At 27.1% G+C, this 22,935-nt stretch overlaps 1 protein-coding gene across 4 annotated transcripts in view; it reads right to left on the bottom strand.

Moving 5' to 3' along the window:
• Positions 1-794: 794 nt before the first annotated feature.
• LOC100204497 (uncharacterized) overlaps positions 795-22,935 on the bottom strand; it is a 49,170-nt gene continuing 27,029 nt past the window's right edge. For all 4 annotated transcript variants that reach the window (XM_065817111.1, XM_065817110.1, XM_065817109.1 and 1 more), the window contains exons 12-19: positions 20,921-20,997; positions 12,545-12,665; positions 11,624-11,665; positions 11,366-11,540; positions 9,028-9,092; positions 5,654-5,749; positions 1,208-1,308; positions 795-1,070 (exon numbers count right to left, since the gene is read on the bottom strand). In XM_065817111.1, coding sequence (XP_065673183.1) covers positions 900-1,070; positions 1,208-1,308; positions 5,654-5,749; positions 9,028-9,092; positions 11,366-11,540; positions 11,624-11,665; positions 12,545-12,665; positions 20,921-20,997 — 848 coding nt within the window. In that variant the 3' untranslated portion in view covers positions 795-899. The remainder of the gene's footprint in view (positions 1,071-1,207; positions 1,309-5,653; positions 5,750-9,027; positions 9,093-11,365; positions 11,541-11,623; positions 11,666-12,544; positions 12,666-20,920; positions 20,998-22,935) is intronic.

The following is a 22,935-nucleotide window of genomic DNA, read 5'->3' as shown; positions in this document are numbered from 1 at the left end:
ATAGCTACAAAATCGCAATGTCGAAAGTTCAATTATTTTTATAATTATAATCACTACTAAAAATCAACACTAAAAATCGAATTTTTAAAAATGTTAAAGAGATTAGGAAAAAATAAAATAAGAAAAAAAAAATCGCCTGAAAATCTAGCTAGTGGCTCGCTAATAGCTCATTTCCAACGGGTACCTGCTGAACTTTTCACGCTATGCATTAGCCATGTCAAATCGCCCTTTAAATAGCAAACCAATATTTTGGTCTATAAAATGAAAATGATACCAGAAAACAATTATAATAAAATTTGTAGGTATTACATAGTAGATTACTCATTAACCATTTTTCGAAAATAGTGACCGAATATCATAGTCATCGATAACGTTTTGAAATACAATTAGCAATAGCTAACAAAATATAGACCAAAACTGACATTAATTCTTAACCAGTTTACCAATCAGACTAAAACTTTATCCAGAGTTTGGTGTAGACATTTGCATCAACTTTATCAAATTAGAACGGTTGAATGAAATAGAATGGTTCTCATTCTATAGGTGTTTTTACAATACAAATACATTTATACAACAAATAGTCTATTTAAACTTAAACGAAATTTTTTTACAACGTATAAATAGATATAAATTCTAAACATATATATATATATATACACTGTGTATTTAAAAAATAGATATGGCATATTTATATATATATATATATATATATATATATATATATATATATATATATATATATATATATATATATATATATATATATATATATATATATATATATATACAAATACATTTATACAATAGTCTTAAAGCTTGAATGAAATTTTTTACAATGTATAAATAGAATAAAATTTTATAAAGAGTTTTTAATTAGCGCCTAGAAGATTGGCAAATGATTACTTGGCCTTTCTTATGAAACGAACCATGTAAGCGCTTATCGCAAAATAAACACATGTTATAAGAAACAGTATAATATATCCTAGTCCCCAGTGACAGTTTACATGATTAAATCCATCCAACACAATACCACCTATTGGTGTAGCAATGGCTTGCGGCAACACAAGAGCCTATGTAAAAAATATGTTTAAATAAATGTTTAAAAAATAGGAAATAATATTTACAAAAAAATAAATAAATTGAATACATAAATTATCTGCAAGTTTTAATTAAATAATTTCTGGAAGTTTGAGTAAACCCTCCTAACCTGATGCCATACTGCAAGATCTTTTGCTATATCTCTGTCATCTGGGAGAACATCTAAAACCAACGCAAAATCAATTGCAGAGTAAGCTCCGAAACCAATACCTTAAATAGAAAAGTAATCTCCATAAAATGTTTGTTTTTTTCAATTTCTTTTACGTACCTAATAAGTAATATTTTAGCAATAATAAACAACTTGTTTACCAAACTTCAAACAACTTGTTTATCATAACTTCAAGCAACTTGTTTATCAAACATCAATTAATTTTTTTTTTGTTGTCACCAGAAAAATTTAAAGAAACATGATTTTGGTAACTAGTAGAATTTAAAATAATTTATTAATAAACCATTCTCGTTCTTACTGGTATAAAAACACATAAAGTGTACCAGACCTACCCACCATATCATAAAGCTAACAAAATATCCATTCAGTATTTTATTAATTTTCAAAAGAAAAATTTGCCAAAATTTCAAAATAGTCCTAATCTTAACCGGATTCTGCTCCATCAACGTCCGTATCAAACGTTTGTTGATTTATAATGTTGTCGCAAAGATATCATCATATATGTGTATGTATGTAATATAGTACTTTTATTTCTTGAGATTTTTTTTTACTGGACATAGAATAAAAATATTAATTATCATTAAATGTTTAATAACGAACTTTTTCAAAATTAGTAGTAATTCACCCCTTCACTTTTCCATTTCATCTTCTTCACTTTTCCAGTTCACTTCCTTCACCTTTCTATTTCACCCCTCCACCTTTTCATTTTCATGACCATTTTACATAAATAAAAGTTTGTTAAATTTTATTGCATAAAAATTATAATTTTAAACATATACAAAAAAATTAATTTATTAACGCTTTTTACTAAAAAAAATTTTTGCAGATATTTTTATAAAATATGATTATTATTTTTAACTTTTGTATAAAATTTTAATACTTTTAAGACCCTACATTGGCAAAGTAGGTATTTCTCTAAAATGTTGCTTTAAAAGCCAGCCTATTCATTAACTACCCTTGGTTAAATCAACTCATGTTCTTTAAAACTAACAACAGGTTAAACACATTTCAGCTCGCTAAAAATAGTTGACAAACTTTCTCACGCTCTTTAACAATAAATAAAAAATAAACTATTTATAATATTATATATTCTTCTTATATATTATATATATATATATATATATCTTTTTTCCTGGCCATAAACAATGGCAGATGCTTCCGTCATGTTTTTGATGCAGCGTTCTGTTGCTTGAGTGTCAATGCTGAATTTAGGAATTTTCAATGGATTTTCAATGAACTTGGAGAACTCCGCTTTAGAAAGATTATATGTAAATATTGGTTCATAGCAATCTTTTAAATTCCTAGAAATTAATTCTTGAAGATTAGTAGTGTCAAGGTTAATCTTTGGAGATATTCTTTGTCAAACAGCAGTGTCTCTAAGGTCATTATTTCTTCTAATTTGTAAAATCTTATCAACACCAAACTTTCTTTCAATTTCGTTAGAGCTAGACAAGAGTGAAGCCAGAAAACACTCACTATGGCTGTACCAAGACCCAGTTTATATATATAGTATGATAATATTCACCACATTTACTGGGAGTGTCTTAAGAATTTTAAGTTCAAACAAAATGTGTCTTGGTCCGTCCTCTAGCAGATGTTTGGTAGAAAATTCAAAAAAAAGTTTGAAATACATTTTGACACAAAACTCAACTAATATCTTCAAGATCTCAAACTCACTGTATATAAGGTTATGATTTCTTGTCCATAAAAACATCAAAGCCATACCTGTTGTAAGACAGTGATCTACATTTGAGATTTGTGAGATCCGGAAAAAGTTTTCCTGACTTGATAGCATTTACATATCTATAACTCATGTAAGCATCAGTAGATAAGCTTTTATGTCTTTCTTATCAAGTTTCGGAAGTTCCTCTCCATCTGGCAGGGGTGTAAAATTATAATTTATTGCCATATCATTTATATACTTAAGATTTTTGCAAACTGATCCTGTAAATCCTTGCTATTTGTTGGATGGTCAAGTGATATAATTAAATGTCTTAGCTTGAGTTCATTTGTATGTTTCATGAAAATCGCCCAATAGCATTTATATCCCAACATTTTCTCAAGATGGGCACGAATTCCCCCCGACCATCCTGTGTTGGTATTAGTTGAATCTCCACCTATTACTATGCATGATTCAGTAGCATTGTTTTTTTGAAGCACCTCATAGTGTGCTTCAGCTATCTTTTTTGCATGTTTTTCCGGATGAATGGCAAGTTCTGGCGTGATGTGAGCAACGTCCAGTTGGCTCCCAAGTTACACTTATATGCCCCTCTTTTATGACTCTAGGGTGAAGTTTTCCATATTTATCTGGAACTAACGTCTTGGTCCAGTTTTTTCTCCACCATACGCAATTTTAATTATATTTTAGTTACTACATTTATTAGCTTCAATAATTGTATTTTCTTTCATTACATTATTCTTAGCACTTTGCATTTTTTTTGGGTCAATAGAAAGGTATGACATATCAGGAGAAAGATAACCTGCAGCTATAAAATCTTTTATCATACCAGTTACTATAGCTACCGCACCAACATTAGAAATGTTATATCTTATTGCAGCTGATGCCGCATGTGTTATAGTCATTTTATTCTGCTTTAGACTTGGTTTTTCTAAGTATCTTGTAACCAGTGATGCCAATCTTCCAAGTTTTTCTTTAAGCAACTTGTCAACCACAGTTTTTGGAATATATAAATTTTAAATTCAAGTATAATGGAATATATAAATTTTAAATTCAAAAAATTTCAATATATATATTAAACATTAAAAAGTTAGTTTTAAAGTCTATTTTAGATTGCGATAAGAAATGTTTTAGAACAATTAAAGAATTCCATTCATTCATTGAAATTTAGCTAACCTGAAATTTATCAAACTTATTTTTTCTTTAATTTTCTTTTTTTTTTTAGCTTTTTCCTGAATGTTTTTACTTTTTTTTCTACTCTGTAGGCGAATTGATTCTTTATAATCACATAAACCAATTTGCATAGTAGAAATCTCTTTCTTCTTAAGCCTCTGATTACGAAGCCAAAGAAGATCAGGTACAGGAACTTTTTCTAAGTTTTTGGGAACATTGCAAAATGATGTGGCCTCTGTGCATATATCGATTGCATTAGTACATGCTACGATATCAAAGAGACTTTGAGATCATTATTTATTTTATTGGTTGCTTCTTTGTATGGTTTTACATTTTTCAAAAACTTGGATACTTTATTCCATAATTTCTCTATTTTTTGCACGAGTGATTTTTCCATAATTGTAACTGGTGGTTTACACTGACTATTTGCTTTGAACCATTGAGCTGTCACCAGTTTAGCAAGTTCTCTGCTTCTACATTCAAACTTCATTTTTTTCTTTCCTAAAAGGTAGATATAGGTCTAGTTATTTTTCACGAATAATTTATATAAAGTGAATACATATTTTTAATATAATCACTTTTGAAAATATTTTTAAAGTTTTAAAAATAATTAAAAACAAACCTTTAGAAGAATTCATATTTGAATTACTGATCTTTTTGTGGGTACCTCCGACAAAACAAACTCTTTACCTTTTCCAACAAAATTAGACAATTTAGTTGCTAAATTATGTCTAGTTTTCACATTCAATGTATAACCACTCATTGTAATTACTTTTATTAAAATTAAAAAAAAATACACATAAAAAGAATTTGTGATTATAACCTTTTTTATAAAAAAGATTCTAGTATATAAACTAATAAAATTTGAAGTCTCGGGTATATAAACTGAATAAAATTCTGCTTCTTTCGTTTCTTTGCTTTTTTTAACAAAAGCAACATGTATTTAGACTATTTAACAATATTAATTCAAATAAGATAAAACATCTACTACTACAAGGTCAAAAAATTAACCACACAATTTTATCACACAATTCATTTTATCACATATATATATAATATGCATACTCACTGAATATGAATAATATGAATGCATTATAAAGACAAACTTTATGATATTTTGATAACTGGTATTAGTTTTACAATGTGAGTATTACTCACCTTGAGAATTATACAGTTGTTACAACATATTCTCAAAAAACAATTTTTTATAAAAAACTATAAAATGCACAACTAAAAGTCTCATTTGTACTACCAAAACATTTTTAAGTTAAAAAACACAAAAAAGAAACTCAAATTAAAGTTTAATTTTACATAGGAATATCAGTACGCCGTATTATTTTAATAAAATTAATTTTTAGCAATGTACCCTAATATACACACTTACTTGGGTGGACTTAGTTGTGCACTGCCCTATAATATTTTGCCACTTTAAGTTATATATATTCATGTATATGTACACTTTAATATATACATTTACTACTACATGATTTTATAATACAAAATGTTTTTTTTACATTAAAAAAAAAAAGACATACCAAATGTCAATGAGACAGGAATCACTGCATAGAAAGCATACTTTCCTTGCAATCCAATAAATGCCAAAATAAAGGAACAAACAGCCATTAAAATTGCTAAAATATTATTTTAAATCTTTTAAATAAAATAGCAAATAGCAAATGATAACATATTTATATATATATATATATATATATATATATATATATATATATATATATATATATATATATATATATATATATATATATATACACACACACATACACGTAAGTGTACATTAGCTAAATGCTAATGTTTGTAATATAATATATATATATATATATATATATATATATACATATATATATATATATATATATATATATATATATATATATATATATATATATATATATATATATTGGCACATCTAAAATATATTACATTCATGTCAATGTATGTAAAAGAATAAAAATAAAAACATTCAGAATGTTTTTATTTTTAATGCAAAAAATGAAAAACATTCCAATCTTTTAAGTTGCATGGTTTTTTAAAAAGCGATAAAATTTTATTAGTTTCCTCAAATAAACAGTTTTTACATAAGTGTACTTGATTTTGTTATTTTTAAAGACAGAGTTGTTAAGAGCCGTTTTTAATAACCTCTTATCCCAAACAGAAAAACTATAGGAATATATATACGTGCTTTTAATTATTTAAAACTAAACACTTGGAAAAGCATGCAAGCAAAAATCAAATTTTGAAATAAGCCAAAGTTTGCTATGAGTTCAATAAAAGTAACTCTTTATTCATAGAAAAATATATAGTTATGTTGGAAAATAAGATAACAACCGTTTGTTTTAGTAATCTGAAGGTAAAACAATTATTATTTTATTATTATTAATTATTTCTCGGTAAACGCAGAATATGTTTATTCTACACATTAATACATTATTTTTTCGGTGGTAATTAAATATATAAACTAACTTTACAAACCTAAATACATTCTTTAATAACTTAATAACACAAACGTGTTATTAAGTTTACAATACAATTAGGTAATAACACGAACGGAAAGTAAGTTGACAACAAAGAAAATTAATTGTTTTATATTTATTAAAAAAAGATTATAAATGAATTTGAAAGCCTTATGACTTAATGACCTCTAGCAATCGACTATGCATACTTCTAATTAATTTTTAATAATTTCTTGAGTCATATCCTCTGCAGAGCTCCATTTGGCATTCCCTCTGCAGGGCTCATTTGAGTTAAGTTTTAGAATCTTTTTCATTTTGGAATATTTTGCAGTTTAATGTCCTTTGTCCCAAAGATAATTTAGAGGTTATAGTCAGGGCTATGAGGTGGCTGTGTAACAAGTTAAAGTGATTTTCTACCAGTAATTTCTTAGTAATTTTGAAAGCATGTTTGGGGTCATTATCCTATAGGATAATTGTTTACACCTTCTCTTGATATATGGAATACATTATCAATATTTTGCAAAAATTCACTGGTTTATTTTAGCTTATAAATTTTCACATTGGCAAAAATGTCCTTCAGATCATTTATCAAGACATACCTTTTTCCATCGCCACACAGTCCTGATCTGCCTGTTCCGACTCCTCCTAGGCAGCATTAATCATCTTCAGGAGACAGCAGCAAGTCAGATAGCAAGATACTGGAGATAAGGACTACGATTCTGCAAATGAAGTTGGGGATAGAAAGCCCTAACCAGAAAGACGTGAATAATTTAATTAGGGACCACAGGCTTATGAAATCGAATGCTGAGCCTCTGATATCCTGGCCCACTCTATGCATCTCAAAGAGGACTACATCAGTGTCAAAATATTGCTGAGTGCATTAAAGTATGATGACTACAGATGGGAGGTCATTGGTGACTTCAAAAGAGTATCATTCCTCGTGGTTCTTCAAGGAGGTTTTATGAAATTCCCTTGTTTCCTCTGTCTCCTGGACAGTCGTGATACTAAGGCGCAATATTGCACAAAGGACTGGCTAAAATTAACCGAGTTATTTGTTGGGAAGAGTAATGTGAAGCCGCTGATAGAACCTCATAAAGTGCTTATTCCACCACTGCACATCAAGTTAGACCTTATTAAACAATTTGTCACTACTCTTGACAAGGAGCCAGCAGCATTTCAATACCTCCAAGATCTTTTTCCAAAGCTGTCCAAGACTAAGGTCTGGGCTAGTATATATATCGGCACACAGATCAAGATCATAGATTGTAAGAATTTCACAAAGCTATTGAACAGGACAGAGAGAGCGACTTGGAGCAGTTTTGTTGCAGTTGTTCAGGGCTTCCTAGGTAATCACAAAGCTGAAAACTATGTGGAGTTGGTGCAGACTCTCATAAAGAATTAAGCCAAAATGAAATCCAGAATTTTTCTGTAAGCCCATATCCTTGATTCGCATCTCCAAAAATTCAAAGAGAACATGGGAGATTACTCCGAGGAGCAAAGCGAGCACTTTCATCAAGATATATTGGACTTTAAATGCCGTTATCAAGGACAGTATAACGAAAACATGACGGGGGACTACATTTGGGGGCTACTTTGAGAGAGTGATTTACAGTAAAATTGTAAATCTAGAAAATCTAAACATTTCTGAACCTTGTTGAGTGGTTTCCAACTATGTTTGTCTATTCCTTGTGCAATTTTTGTTTTTACCTGATCATAACGATGAAATGAAAAAAAATCGCTTTATCTTTTAAGCAAAGCTTGTGCCTAATGAAGTCATTTTTTCACATACTTTAGACATAAGCAATTAAAATGTAACAGTTAGAAGCACAACATTTGTGTTACATAGTGTTATTTGTTGCAGGTGAGGCAGGTGAAATCTCTAATTTTTTGTATTCTAGAATATCTAATTATAATATACATTCTAACTTTCAAAAACTGTCTTGGAATTTATTTTTTAATATATATAACAGCAAAATGTTATCACAAATATAGACATAGACTAACTTGAATGTATAATTCTAAAATTTAAATAGAAATTGTTTTTGTCAACTTAATTTCCGACTAGTCCGTAAAAACTCTGATAAACAAAAAATGATATATATGACCTTCCCACTTCGGATGTTACAGTGTAACTAACTAAAATGTTTAGACTTATGATGGATTGTGTTGTTCATATTAACTCAGTATGTTTACATTAGCGCGTTACAGAGCTCTAAGAAATAACGTTTACAATAATCTAGATACTATTTCATACCAAAAAATATCTGTCCCCTCCTTTTGGCTTGTGGGGTGGAAGTTGTTTCATCACTAACCAGAGGAGATTTAAATAAAACTAAGCTACTGTAACACTAACAGAATTGAAATTTGAAAAACATTATTGCTAAATCTACTTAAACAAATAAAATTAACAACAATAATGAAAATACAAATAATCAAACCTGATCCAATTACAAGAGGTTTTCTTTTTCTAAGCTTGTCTGACAAGAATCCACCAACAACTGAACTAAAATAAGATTTCATTATAGTAGTTATTTGTTTTTTTAATATATTTTAAACCTTTTAAAATTAAAAAAAAATAATTTAAAGTTGCTTTAAATAACTACTATTAATTAAATGAGCAATTAAGAAAAATTTGAAATAAACAAGTAAGAGATATGCAGGTCCATCACCTTCCATTTGGTCATTCAATTGATCGTAGTTGGGGTGTTTTAAGATGGTATACAATGTTAACAATGAAGCGAAGGAAAACTTTAAATTGAGATTTCTCTAAAACCATAAATATTTCTTTTAATTTTTTAATTAAAACTACTTATCATTGATCATCTTCAGTTACTTCCTTATCTTTAATTGTGTTGATAAACTTTTGTTTATAAATCAATGATTTGCGAAATTTTTCATAAAACAATTGAGGTGCATAAAAAAGTTGTGAATTTTTTCTTGCAAAAATCCATGAACTTCATATTGCTTGATTGCTAAATGTACTTGATTGCCCAAAATCTACTCTCATAGATATTAAAATTAATTTAAGACTACTCAAAGGTTTGAAAGAAAACCTAAAAGCGAAAGAAAGAAAACTTTCTTTCACTTCCAGGTTGTAAGTTGATTTTCAGTTCAATAGCAAGAAATTCGAACCAGTCACAACAAGATCTAGCAAGAAAATTCAAGACTTTGTGTTCTTATATCAAAAAAGTACTTAAAAATGCTGGAATTGAAGCATTTCATAAGAAAAATACACCCAAGAGAAGCCTAAATTGTGAAATGAAAGGAAATCGATACGCAAAGAAGTTGGTTCAAAATAATGGCGGATAAAAGTATGTGCATAATTAGACCATTAAACATACTGCAAGGCCAATTTTTCACAACTTCCTGGTCAACAATTTTACTATGAGAACAAAAATAAATTTGTCAATGATCAATTTATATATATTCTACAAGAAAAATTTGCACCCAAGTTGTTTAGCAAACAATTTGTAGTTGTGGTATGCAGTCCTCTTATTTTGTCACTAAGAAAGCCTTGCTGCCAGTCTCTACATCAAAGAATGCCTCCAAAAAAGACTTATGCAATTTATGAAAAATACTGATGTCTCTTTTGGGCAGATCTTGCTGCTTCTCACCATTCTAAAAAATTTCTTCAGTGGTGCAAAAATAATAATGTGAAAATTGTTCCTAAAGATACAAATCCTCCAAACCATCCTGAAGAGCTCAAGATTAAAGATTTTTGGGCAATAGTTAAAGGAGTTCTTTGTATCACAGGCGAAGTAACAAAAAATAAAAAGGACCAAAAAAAGAAGATTAATGCCACTAATAAGGTGAAAAAAGAAAAAATCTGCAAAATGATGAAATCAACCAGCTATAAAATTTGATATCTTGCAAAACAGCCCATCAAGCCTCTTAAAATTAAGTTGAAGCCCTATTTGATGTAAACAATTGAGATTTCTCTAAAACCATAAATGCTTTTTATTGAAATAAAAAATATCATCTTTTATAATGGATAGATAAACATGCTCTTCATCCTGTACTCCTATGAATTTTTTGGATAGCAACTTTAAAAAAAATTATAACCAGGGATGCAAAGTCCCAAAAGGACTCTGGCTTTATATCTCTACTTTTCCAAGTCTGTAGTGTCCACATGTTTGCTGACTTATGATCTGCTATAAGAAAAATAAAAAAATGATTGTTCCTCTAACCTAAAAATCTTAATTTTTTTCCTATCAGTTGTCCATAAACTTATTTAATTTTTTAGAGCTCCTGGATACCAAAAACTAGGATGAAGTAATCTTTTTGTGACTTTCAAATCCGGAATCCTTTTTGGGACTCTGCATCCCTGCTTATAATCAATATCTTTAATGTGAATGAAGGTACAAAGTCTGCAAAATACATGAACAGTGGTGTCCAGCATCAAATTCTCACAATTATTGAAGATATTCTTAAATCAGACCATAACTTAAAAATACTATTAGGAAAACTCAATTTGCTAGATGTCAAGTTGTCGACAGCATTTAACCTAAAGTATGCCAATGCTGAGTTTGGTCTGCCAGGCCAGGCTGGAAAAAAACCATATACAAAATACATAGCAGAAAGGAACTTATTAAATCTAACGACACTATATAAATGTGACATTCAAAGGTTCTTAAACATATAGTTAAATGTTTGAAAGATGTGAAAAGCAAAAAGAAGATAGTGATAATGTTATTTAAATTCTGAAACATTCAAGTTTCTTTTTCTCTTTTCTCAGATCATTTTTCATATAAAAAGTATTTAAATAAAAATTCTTACAAAATTGCAGCAGACAAAAGCAAAGGTAACAGGATAACAGCCACAGCCTTTTCAGGGGTCCAACAAGCAGGCAATTCTACCATATCCCCTAACCAATACTCTAGAAAACCAACAACAGTAGCAACACCTTGCTGCATAAGAAACCGTGTAAGAAACACCCAGCGAAAATCGTGTTCTAAAATAAAATATGAAATTAATTTTCAAAAATTTAAAAATTTCTTGTAAAAATAAAATATTAAAGTCAAACAGTTCTTAAACCTCTAAGTGGTCCCCAATAAGCACTGAAAAGCATTTTTGTGTCTACAATAAAAAAATAATAATAATAATAAGTAAAGTAGAATGGAACATTTTTAAAAAATGAGATAACTTTATTTTTACAAAAGTTAAAGTTCCACCTTTACAAGATATTCTGCTAAGTACAACTCCATCTTTAAAAATGAAAATCACATTATTTATTTCCAGTTAAATGTAATCAAAATATAACTTTATCCTTGCACTATTTATTCATTCATTCCCAAGTATACACTTTTATATACCTGAATATGATGTTTGTGATCAAATTTTTGTGCAGAGAATCAAAACGTTTTCAAGATTTCCTAATGAAAACTTTCATAAAAATTTTTTTGTAATTTTTTATTTTGTTTTTAATCTTTAAACTTTAAAATTAATTATGAAAAACAAGCAAATAAATAGTATCTTTGCAAAAACATTATTATTATGAAAAACAAGAAAATAAATTGCACATTATCAAAACATAATGGCAATAAAAAAAAAACCTTTGGTATTTATGAATTCCAAAGAGTATTTTTTTACAGTTCATCTTAGTAATTTATTTTGACAGTTACACCATAGCCACTATACCCACCATACCTTTAACTGACTTTGACTTTCCAGAAAAAAAATAATAAGATTTCATAATTATATAAAAACCATCGATTAAGAATAAAATAGTCTGTAAAATAGTTAAAATAGTCTGAACACCAAAATATTTTTAAAATTTAAACCAATTAACTATTAAAAAAAAAATGTTTCAATTTCTTCAAGGTAAATGTAATGTAATGTAAAGGTAAAAACCATATGAAATTAAATTTTAACAACAACAACATAGTGTTTTTACTTGTAATGCCTGGACATAAATTCTCCTAAAACATAGAATCATTTTTCGAAAAACACACTTACCAATCTTTTTTTTAACTTCGTTAACATATGATGGCTTTTCTGAGCAGGATATTACTGTTATAACCACGCACACAAAGTAAAGACCAGATATGATAGAATATGTGGGTACAACACCAATTTTCTTTAAAAAAATTTAATTAAAGTTACGCCCAAATCTTTCTAAAAATCCCCCTCTCCACTTAATACATAATAAAACACTAAATCTTTCTCTAATTAATAACAAGCTAGAGATTTAATCTATTAACCTCAGTTGTGTATAACCTATTAGTCTTTTTCTATTGGATAGCCTTTTTCATCAGAATCAGTTAGCTTATCTGCATTTAATTGCTCAAACAAGTATAGAATGGCATGTTTATAAACAGAAAAAAAGTTTAACTTTGTATATTTTGTTTAATGCTTTCATTGTAAAAAATAATTTCAAAAAACACATTTGCTGATAACAATAGGTGATATAGTAGAGATGTGCCGTAACCAGTTTATGCAGAGTCCCTGATTCAGGCTACCCGGAAGAAAATACTGGGTCTGAGTCCGGCATAAGGTCAAAAAGTTGGAATAAAAGCTTTTGAAATCTCTAGTGCTAAACTGTTTTCACAAAATAATGCTAGTTAATTTGCGCTAATTAAGTTTACCTAAATATATCAAGTTTCTTTTTAATAAATAACTGTATTTACACTTGAGGTTATAAACTAAAGTGTAAACTTGATGTCTGTAAATACTTTCTCAACCTCAGGGTTGTTAATATTTGGAATAACTTGCTATCTGATATCATTAATACCAAAAACATCAAGAGCTTTAAAATTAAAATTGACTCTATCAACTTCAAAAAATTCTTATGTAAAAAAATTCTCTCACACAATAAAAAGTAGCTATTCAAATATCTGTATAAATGTTTTTTTTTTGCAATATATTCTGATTGTTTGCAAAAATATATTTAAAAAAATATTTTAAGTAAGACACATTAACATTGAGAAAATCGGAATTTGTGGTTATTGACTCCATAACACTTTTAGACTTATGTCAAGAAGTTTATTAGTTGAAGTTTAAACTAAAAGCAATTCTGTTAATAATATTTTGACACAATTTAAAGTACCACTTAAACAAATAGTTATTTAAGGTTATTGTTTATTAAAAACTTCTTTCAAAATACCCTGTGCTGGGTACTGCAACAAAATGGCAGATTCCGGGTACCTGGTAAAACAGCAGAATTAACAAGTCCCCAGGTCTGAACCGGGTACCTGGCACACCACTATATAGCACTTAAAAAAAGTTAAACCACCTATTTTTCCTCCCACTCCTTTCTTCTCCTATAGTTATATACATTTACTTAAAAACAAGCAGTTTTTGTCGTACAGGTAAAGGGTCCTCCTTAAATTATGTCATGCTCTAGGAAGGGAAGGAGGTTATTGGTTTTGTAACAACTTGTACTAGACTTGTTACTAAAGAGTTAGGATGTTGTTAAAGAGGGGGAAAGGTATTCAAAAACTGTCAAAAATTGAATGACCTATTTTATGGACAACCCCTAAGAAGTAAGAATATTTTTGACTAATGAGAATTTAAAGTAATTAGGTCATACAAATAGTAGAACCAGTACTGATAGCAAGAGTAGTGTAGTAAAATGCAAAGTAGATTTAATATCAAGAACATCAAACACTAAAATATAGTTTAATGGTTGGAGAATTAACAGTCATATTTAAGAACACAAAAAAGTTAAAATGGTTTTAAAATAATGGTTTTAAATTAATTGATTAAAAACTTTATTTGTAACTTTATGGTAGGCTTTTGCAGCAGCAAAATTAGCCTTTATTTCACATTTGTATATTTTGGATGATTTGAAATTTGAACATTAAGATCTCTTTCAGATATAGTATTGAGTTGACTAAAAAGTATTATGCAGTTTTTCTGAAAAAAATTCATAATACTTTGATCAAGAAAGCTCTGGGAACGAAGTTTACATGCTTTCTAGTATATAGGTGATATATAGGCGAGATTGCCTGCTTAAAAGCATTTAAAAATTATTTCACTGCAATACAAAAAAACTTGGCTGTGTTCATCCTTTTATAGAACACCACTTGCACAAGATGAGAAAGATCTTTATGCTCAATGTTTGGATGCAGGCTGAATATATGTCAGCTAGGTCAGCAGACTGACACCTGCACAAACCTATTGTCTATACAACACACATTTAACTAGCTAGGCCATGTTATTGCCAGAGATAAGTAGTGAATACTTTACATAAACCTAACCAGGAAGCGCCAGTAGCTAGGCCAGAAACAACCATCAAAACCAATGCTAAAGGTAACACTCCAACACCCTAAATAAGTGTTACTTTTTGTAAGATTAGATGCAAAAAGCATTGTGTAAACCAAGCTTCTAGCAGAAACTTGAAAAAATGCTAAAGGCACAACAAATTTTACTTCCCCTATGCCCTCAAAAAAAAATTAAAGGGTAGTCGGGAAGTGTTGTGTCATTCGCTCAATGATTATTTGTTCTGATCATTAAGCAACAGCTTGCGCAATTAAAGATTCAATCACAAAGCACCTCAATCACTTCTTTAACTCAAAGATTAAAGAGTTAAATTAAACACCCATGGCACTTTTTCATTGCCTAAGCCTTGGTAGATGATCATAGTCAATGATAATCCATGTTGTTGAAGATTAGTTATAGAAATAAAACAAGAAAATTATTTTTGAAAATATGCTTGTTACTTTTTATCACACCCAAAATATTTTTTTAAAAAAAAACTTTTGAGTTGCTTCTGTTAAAAAAAAATAAAAATTTATGAAATAAATAAAATAATTTTCGAAATTCATTTATGAAATAAATAAAATAAATCATGAAATTCATTTATGAAATAAATAAAATAATTTATGAAATTCATTTAATAAAATAAATTATGAAATTCATTTATGAAATAAATAAAATAACTTATGAAATTCATTTATGAAACAAATATAACTTATCTGTCACACTAGCTATTATAAATCTTAGTATAAAATAAATAATGCAAAAACAGTCCAAAATAAGCATAAAAATGGTAAAGATATCACTGAGTTTAAAACAACTTTTGAAGTTAAATGAGAATTCCAACATATTCACAAATTTTAAGTTAACCCTACGTAGTTTTATCCAGGTAGAAGTGCCAACATTTTTCACCTTGAGGGTATTCCTATTAGGGTTTTTTTATTAAAAAGGCAGTATAGTTAGGTGTAAAAAAATTAGGTATGGTAAGCAACGGGGAAATATGCTACATATTTATAGCAATTAAAAAGAAATCATAGTATTAAGTTGTTTGATAATTTACTATTCTTCTATAGACTAAATCATTAAATTAAGTCTAATAACTAAAGATTTATAATTTATGCAAAATGTAAACAATCGAAAAGTTAGGTTAGAGCAAAAGAAAAATTGTTTTGTTATATATGTAATATGTTATATATGTAATATATGTAATATATGTTATATATGTAATATATGTAATATATGTTATATATGTAATATATGTTATATATGTAATATATGTTATATATGTAATATATGTTATATATGTAATATATGTTATATATGTATTTCAGTTTGCTGCAAAGGAAGAATCTAAGTTAAAAAATTTAAAAGTGATCAATTAAAAAAAAATTTTTTTTTTGTTTGATTAGTTTCAAATTAAAAATTTAAAGCAAGTTCAAAATAAAAAAGATCTTAATTCTATCAAAAATATTTGATATTGGGTTAAAAAAATTAATACAGAAAAGATTCAAACTTATGTGTATGTTTTGAAATTTTAAATACTTTTAATAGTAATAAAAGAAACATCAAAAATTTTAGGTAGTGGTCTAACTTCCAATATAAAATCCTTGTGAAATTTGTTGTTAAGTATGACTGCAATTTTGATTAGATCATTAAAAAATTTTATTATTTAATAACGTAAATTTACGTAAATGATAACTTTACTTAAGTTTTGGGTTCGAATCTTGAAAAAAAAAAGTTTAATAAAATTTTTGTTAAAAAAGAAATGGATTTTTTATTTGGTAGTTTATGTATATATGTATGGACATATATGTATGTGTATGTATGTGTATGTATGTGTGTGTATGTGTGTGTATGTGTGTGCATGTAAAATAACAAATAAAAGTAGAATAAAAGAGAGAATTTAAAAAAATAAAATCAAAAAATAATCAATTTTTATTTTTTTGTAGACAGTAAATTGATTGTTAATACAATTTAATTTTTTTTTTTTCATTTTTCATTTTTATAAGCTGTATTTTTCAGTTATATTAACGGGGCTGGATGATAAAACCTTGTTTTTTATTAAAAATTTTTCAAGTTATTCTTTCTAAACACTCTGGGCATAAGCCAACAAAGAAGTTCATATTTTTCTAAACAATTCTAAATGCATACACACATACCCCAAAAATACTGGACAAACATATAAAAAAGAAAATTCCTGATGCAGTCAGAGATAACACCAGGGAACACATAAATATTCCTGTTATAGAATCACACTATTGCCATGCCAATACAGAAAAGAAATTATTTGAATCTTAATTGTCTATTAGTCGACTGTATGAGCTCTAACAAAAAATTTTTAAGCAAAAGAGACTTCAATCAGCTAAAAAGCCTTTATAGCCTGAATAAGTTTAATATTTCTTTCCAACAAAAAAAAAAAGTTGTGATAAATGTGAAGTTTTTAAAACAATTGTGAACGGACTCAAAATCTAAATCATATTGAACAACAAGATGCTTGTAAAGAGGGCAAAGAATAAAAATTGCTTGTGAAGACAGAGAGTTCACAGATTCTGTTCTTTGATTTGATTCACAAAATATTTCAACACTGCCCAAAGCTGAGATCTCAAGTTTCTTTTATCTTAGGAAGTTGTCTGTTTTTTAAAAAGCATTTAAAAAATTTAAGTTTGCAAAATATATTAGGACAATGCTGATCTCAATTTGCAGAACCAAATATACTATGTATATTTATATAAACAGCCCTTGGATAATAAGTCGGCATTCGGCAATGCTAACCTAACTGAAAAATTGCCGACCTCAGGATTTTAAAACTTAATTTTATTTGATATCTCAAATGAATCAAAAACTGCAAAACAAACCAGGGTTCCCACCAGATTAAAAAAATTGAAATTCCAGGACTATCCAGGACTTTTCAGGACAATTTTTTTATTTATCCAGAACATTTGCTTTATTATTTCCAGGACTTACAAAAAAAAGTTATATACTCCAGGATTTTCCAGGACTTTTTTAAAGATAGCTCAAAATAACAAAAAACACGTTACTAAATGTAAATTAATATAGAAATTAAATGTAAATTAAAGAAATACATTACAGCTACATCACTACAGCTACATCGCTACATAACTAACTGTAAATTCAAAAAATATTTGACAAGGAACTATTTTTAATTTGAAAGGAAACTTTTAATGCAACCAATTTCAAAAACATCAGAATCATTTCAATAACTCATAATAAAAATACTGTTTTAACAAAACAACAAAAAACAAATAAAAACTTTACTCAATAACTATGTAAACAAAAATATGCTTTTAAAATTAGATAGTGAATTTATCACTTTTATGAATCATCTATTTTTCTATATTGCGCAAATCCTTGATTTCCTTTTGTTTTTCTCAACATTTTTTCATTTTAAATTTCTTTCTAAAAAACATAACTACTTTGCCTTTCTGCATTTATGGCTTGCATATCAGACTATTCAATCAAAGTAGTTAATTCACTTTGCAAGATTATACACTTTGCTTTAACTACCTTTTTCTCATTGTCCAAAATTTGTTTTAAATTCCTACTGTTACATTCTTTTTGTTCTTGTGATTGCAAATACTCTTTATATCAACTACTTGCTTGTTTTATATTTTGCAGCATTTCTTTATTAATTTTGATACAATCAGGGGATTCTTCAAAGGAAGACAAATGATCTTCAATATGACAATATTGAATATCTTCAATATTTTCTTTAAGATTTTCGACAAGAAGATGTTTATTAATACTAAAGCCACGCTCAATGGAAGATTGTCCATGTGAAAGCACAAAAACTATTTTAAAAATGCTCCAAACATCTTGATAAGCTTTATTTGCTCCAATAAAGTCAGAGAAAAAATGATCAAGACTATCGTATTTAATATCGAAATCTTGAAATGATTTTTGATTTGATTCTACTATTTCTAAAAACTTATAATATTGATTTTTTGCTAGTTCAGCAGACTTTGGTGACAAAAGGCCATATTTAACTAACTTTTGCAACAGAATTGAAAAATTATTGATACAAGTGTTCTTTTTATTTGGATTTGAAATAAAAATTGGGTTAATAGATACTGCAGTGCGTACTATGACAAAATTCAAAGGACACTTCTCAAGAAGATGTGTCAACAGACCAGCTAAAAACTGGCCCGCCTCTTTTTAATATATAACCACTCTTTGGTCACTGTAACTTAAATTACAGTGACCAAAGAGTCATGTAGAAATTGCCACACTATTTTTAACAGATTAAGCTTCCAAACACTTGCTTTTGCCCCTGCTTTAAAAATGCCAAGGTCCATTTGACCCTTCTGAAAAACTTGTTTCTTGGATTCATCAAATGAAACAGTGTAATAAGGTGTATTAAATAGAAAAGTAAGCAACTCATTTTTAAAAAAGCGAGTTAATCTAAATGTTGCAATATAACTGGCCTTGGTGGGTCCACATTGAAACAACTTAGCAATGTCACTATCTGGAAACATTGTACTAAATAATTTACCAGAATCAGTTGAAGAATTCATTGAATATTTAGAATACACAATATTAAGGACCCAACCAACTTCAGCTTTAAGTGTAGATGTATTTATTAGCATTTCATTAACTGTTTTTTGGTGTTATGCTTTATTTGAGCATTCTGACATATACTCATTAACTTAAACAATGTTAGGAGCAGTTGGCATCAATGACTTGTTATTGTTAGCAGAAGGAGATCTTTCTATGTCCTTTTTACCTTTCATGTGTGAAGTTAAAGCAGCTTCTCCCATGCTAGCAATAATAATGTCTTTAGCACAATAACTGCAGTTTCTGTTTTTTTTACGTAACCAATGTTTATATTTTTTTTCAACAAGCCATTTAATTGTAAAACACAATTTTAATTAATTGATTAATTTTAATTGTAAAACACATTTATTGTTTTCTAATTATTTTATCTGAAAACAAAACAAAAAATTGTAAACATTTTAGGAGCCAAAAAGAATTTAGAATCTCTAATATTTCATACTTTTAAAAATTATTCAAAACTATACAACAATGCAATAATTATATACTAATCAAAAAATATATATATATAAACTGTCTATATATTTATGATTTATGGAAACCTCTATGATGATATCTTTCAAATAATATTTTAAAAATAAATTAACTATACCTTATTGTTGATGTGTAAGCTTTTTTAAGGGTCTTAAAAGTACAAATTTCAAAAACAATATAAGAACCAGATTTTCCATAAAAAATATACATTAGAACAATTATATTACTATAATTTACTATAATTAGTATTGTAGTTGTATTGTTTTCTTTACTTAAAATCAACAACAAAATATAAAATATAATCCCATTTTCCAGGACTATTCGAGAATTTTATAGAATAATTAAAAAAAATCCAGGACTTTCCAGGACCACTATCAAATTCCAGGACCACTATCAAATTCCAGGACTTTCCAGGACTGGTGGGAACCCTGCAAACACTTCATTTAAATTTTAAACAAATTGAAATAAAAACAGTTAATTGGGTGTTTTATTTAAATTCTAAATAAATTTATTAAAATATAAACAAAACTAAATGAAATTTTAAAATAAATTTAAAAAAAAAACGAAAAGAATTTTATTTATACTCAAAATGAAAATAATTAAAATATATAGGCAAAACGAACGTTCTATTTTAATTCTAAATACCACTCTTTAATTTAAATTGTAAACATAACAATTAAAATGTAAAACGATATAACTAATATCTTATCTAACTCCTAATAAAATATAAAATGTTATTTTATTACAAAATTTTAAAAAAATTTTAAACAAATATCAACATTTTAAAAAAAAGTCTATGATCTCTCCATTTTTTTTTTGTCAATTTAATGCAAATTTGTTGCATGTTTGTTAATTTGTTGAACACCGTTTGTAAATTTGTGACAAATTAAAATAGTTTTAGGTCTACAAAAAATTGCTGACCTTATTTTTCCAAATTCCAAGTGCTGTATATATATATATATATATATATATATATATATATATATATATATATATATATATATATATATATATATATATATATATATATATATATATATATATATATATATATATATATATATAACATATGAAGAGTATTTAGAACCTTACATTAAAAAAGAAGCCAATAACAGCACCTGCAAGATTTCCAAACAAAGTCATTGCTCCCATTACACCAGAACTAAAACCTAAACATAAAAATCATTAAAGAATCATTAAAAAAAACCACTTTGTAAAAATATTGAAGATTTAAAAAAGCAATTCATTTTTTTTTACAAATATGCATTAAAGTAAACCTAAAACACTCAGGAATACTTTGGATTTTTTCATTTTGTTAAACCTGTGTTTTAAATATATATATATATATATATATATATATATATATATATATATATATATATATATATATTCAATTAATTTTAACTAGACACTGAAAAAAATATTATTTTTTGATTTTATTTTAATGTTATACCACAAACAAATTGTTAAGATTAAAATGAGAAAAAATAAAAGCTAGATCTAAAAACCGAAATCTGTCACAAACATTTAGAAATCTCAGTTTGTAGTAAGTTATTAAATATACAAAAAAATAACAGTTTGCTATGAAGTAATTCTATTAGCATTATTTGTAAAATTTTCAAATATGAACAATAAAAAGTTTCTATTGTTAGTGCATAAGTAGCTCAAGCGTAGTACTAAAAGCTACCTGAAAATAATCTGATGATTGGAATTAACTTTAAACGTTTAACTGTAAGTTTAAGCACAGTAATTGCCCCAAATCATGCTTAGCAAAACCCTTTTCAATAGGTTGTAGCAGTTGTAATACCTACCATATTTACTAAAACTGTTGGGTTTAAAACAGTTGAATGAGTATAATTTATAGAGAAGCAAGGGGTGAATTAAGTAATAGCAAATTGCAATGGGCAAAACAATTTAGTGATCTTGAAAGTATACTATTGAAACAATCGCAATTTTTAAAAATTTCTATGAAAAAAAGTTTCTTCATATTTTACGTCTATGTTGATACAAAATAAAATGGTTGGACAAAGATTACCTTTGTTTATTTGTCCATCAGGTCAACAAAGCCAAATTTATAATTAAAGCCTATATTTTTTTAGTCCACTAGTATCACAAAGAAATGCTTTAAAGTTGATTAAAGTGGTAATGTTTTTTTACTTAACTCTTTTTTTTTTAATTTTGGCCTACAACAATAAGAATTTTTATCCTGTATTTGTATATCCTGGATTAACACCAGTTAAATGATATTTAAAATATGTTAGTTACAAAAATCTTAGTAAAATATTTTTGTTGCAGTAAATTTGTTGTTTTTAGCAAAATTTATTGCAATCTGGCAAATTTGAGTTGATTGACCCCTTATTAAAGTGATCCCAAAGTGCCGAGACAAGTTGTGTTCATATTAAAGAGAACGTTAAAAAAATATTTGGGTTATCTTTGACGTCATTGTAAAATTTTGATAAGAAATCTAAAAATTATTTTTTTCCTTAAATTATATAATTTTTTTATTATTATTATAGATTATTAAAGAATTTGTTTAGTTACTTATTATTATATAAAAAAATTTTTTCATTGTAAATTACTATAGACTTTCTTTAGTAATTTTATTTTCTAAATTTTGTGAAGTTTTGCATTAAAAATATGAATAAAATATTTCAGATATTTTAAGCTTGTCTATTGCTATAAATTAGTTTTATGTTATATTTATTGTTATTACATGATTAATATCTTTATTAAGATTCTTTAAAAAAAATTATTTTGTATTTTTAAACCTTATAAAAGTTTAAATAACAGCATTTATTTGCTAAATTTTTCATCGGGTACAAATATTTTCGAAATTCTTATTTAATCATGCAAGAATATATTAAATGAAATTTAATCTGTAAAATAGGTATAGCTTATTTTATTTTATTTTTAAAATTGAACAATTATTGTTAAAGATTGCAAAAAGGTGTAGAATTATCAAATCAATTTTAAAATTAAAATTGTTTAATGAAAAACTTTTTACTGTCAAATTAGGTAGTTTTTTGATTTGTTAAGAGACTGTTTTTAATGTTAAATACTTGTCGAATACAACATATAAATTGGGAAATATTAAATATAATATGTTT

This window comes from Hydra vulgaris, chromosome 14 (genome assembly GCF_038396675.1).
Source record: "Hydra vulgaris chromosome 14, alternate assembly HydraT2T_AEP".
Taxonomy (NCBI): Eukaryota; Metazoa; Cnidaria; class Hydrozoa; order Anthoathecata; family Hydridae; genus Hydra; species Hydra vulgaris.
Note: the sequence above shows the minus strand (reverse complement) of the source record. Positions and strands in the feature narration are given on the sequence as shown.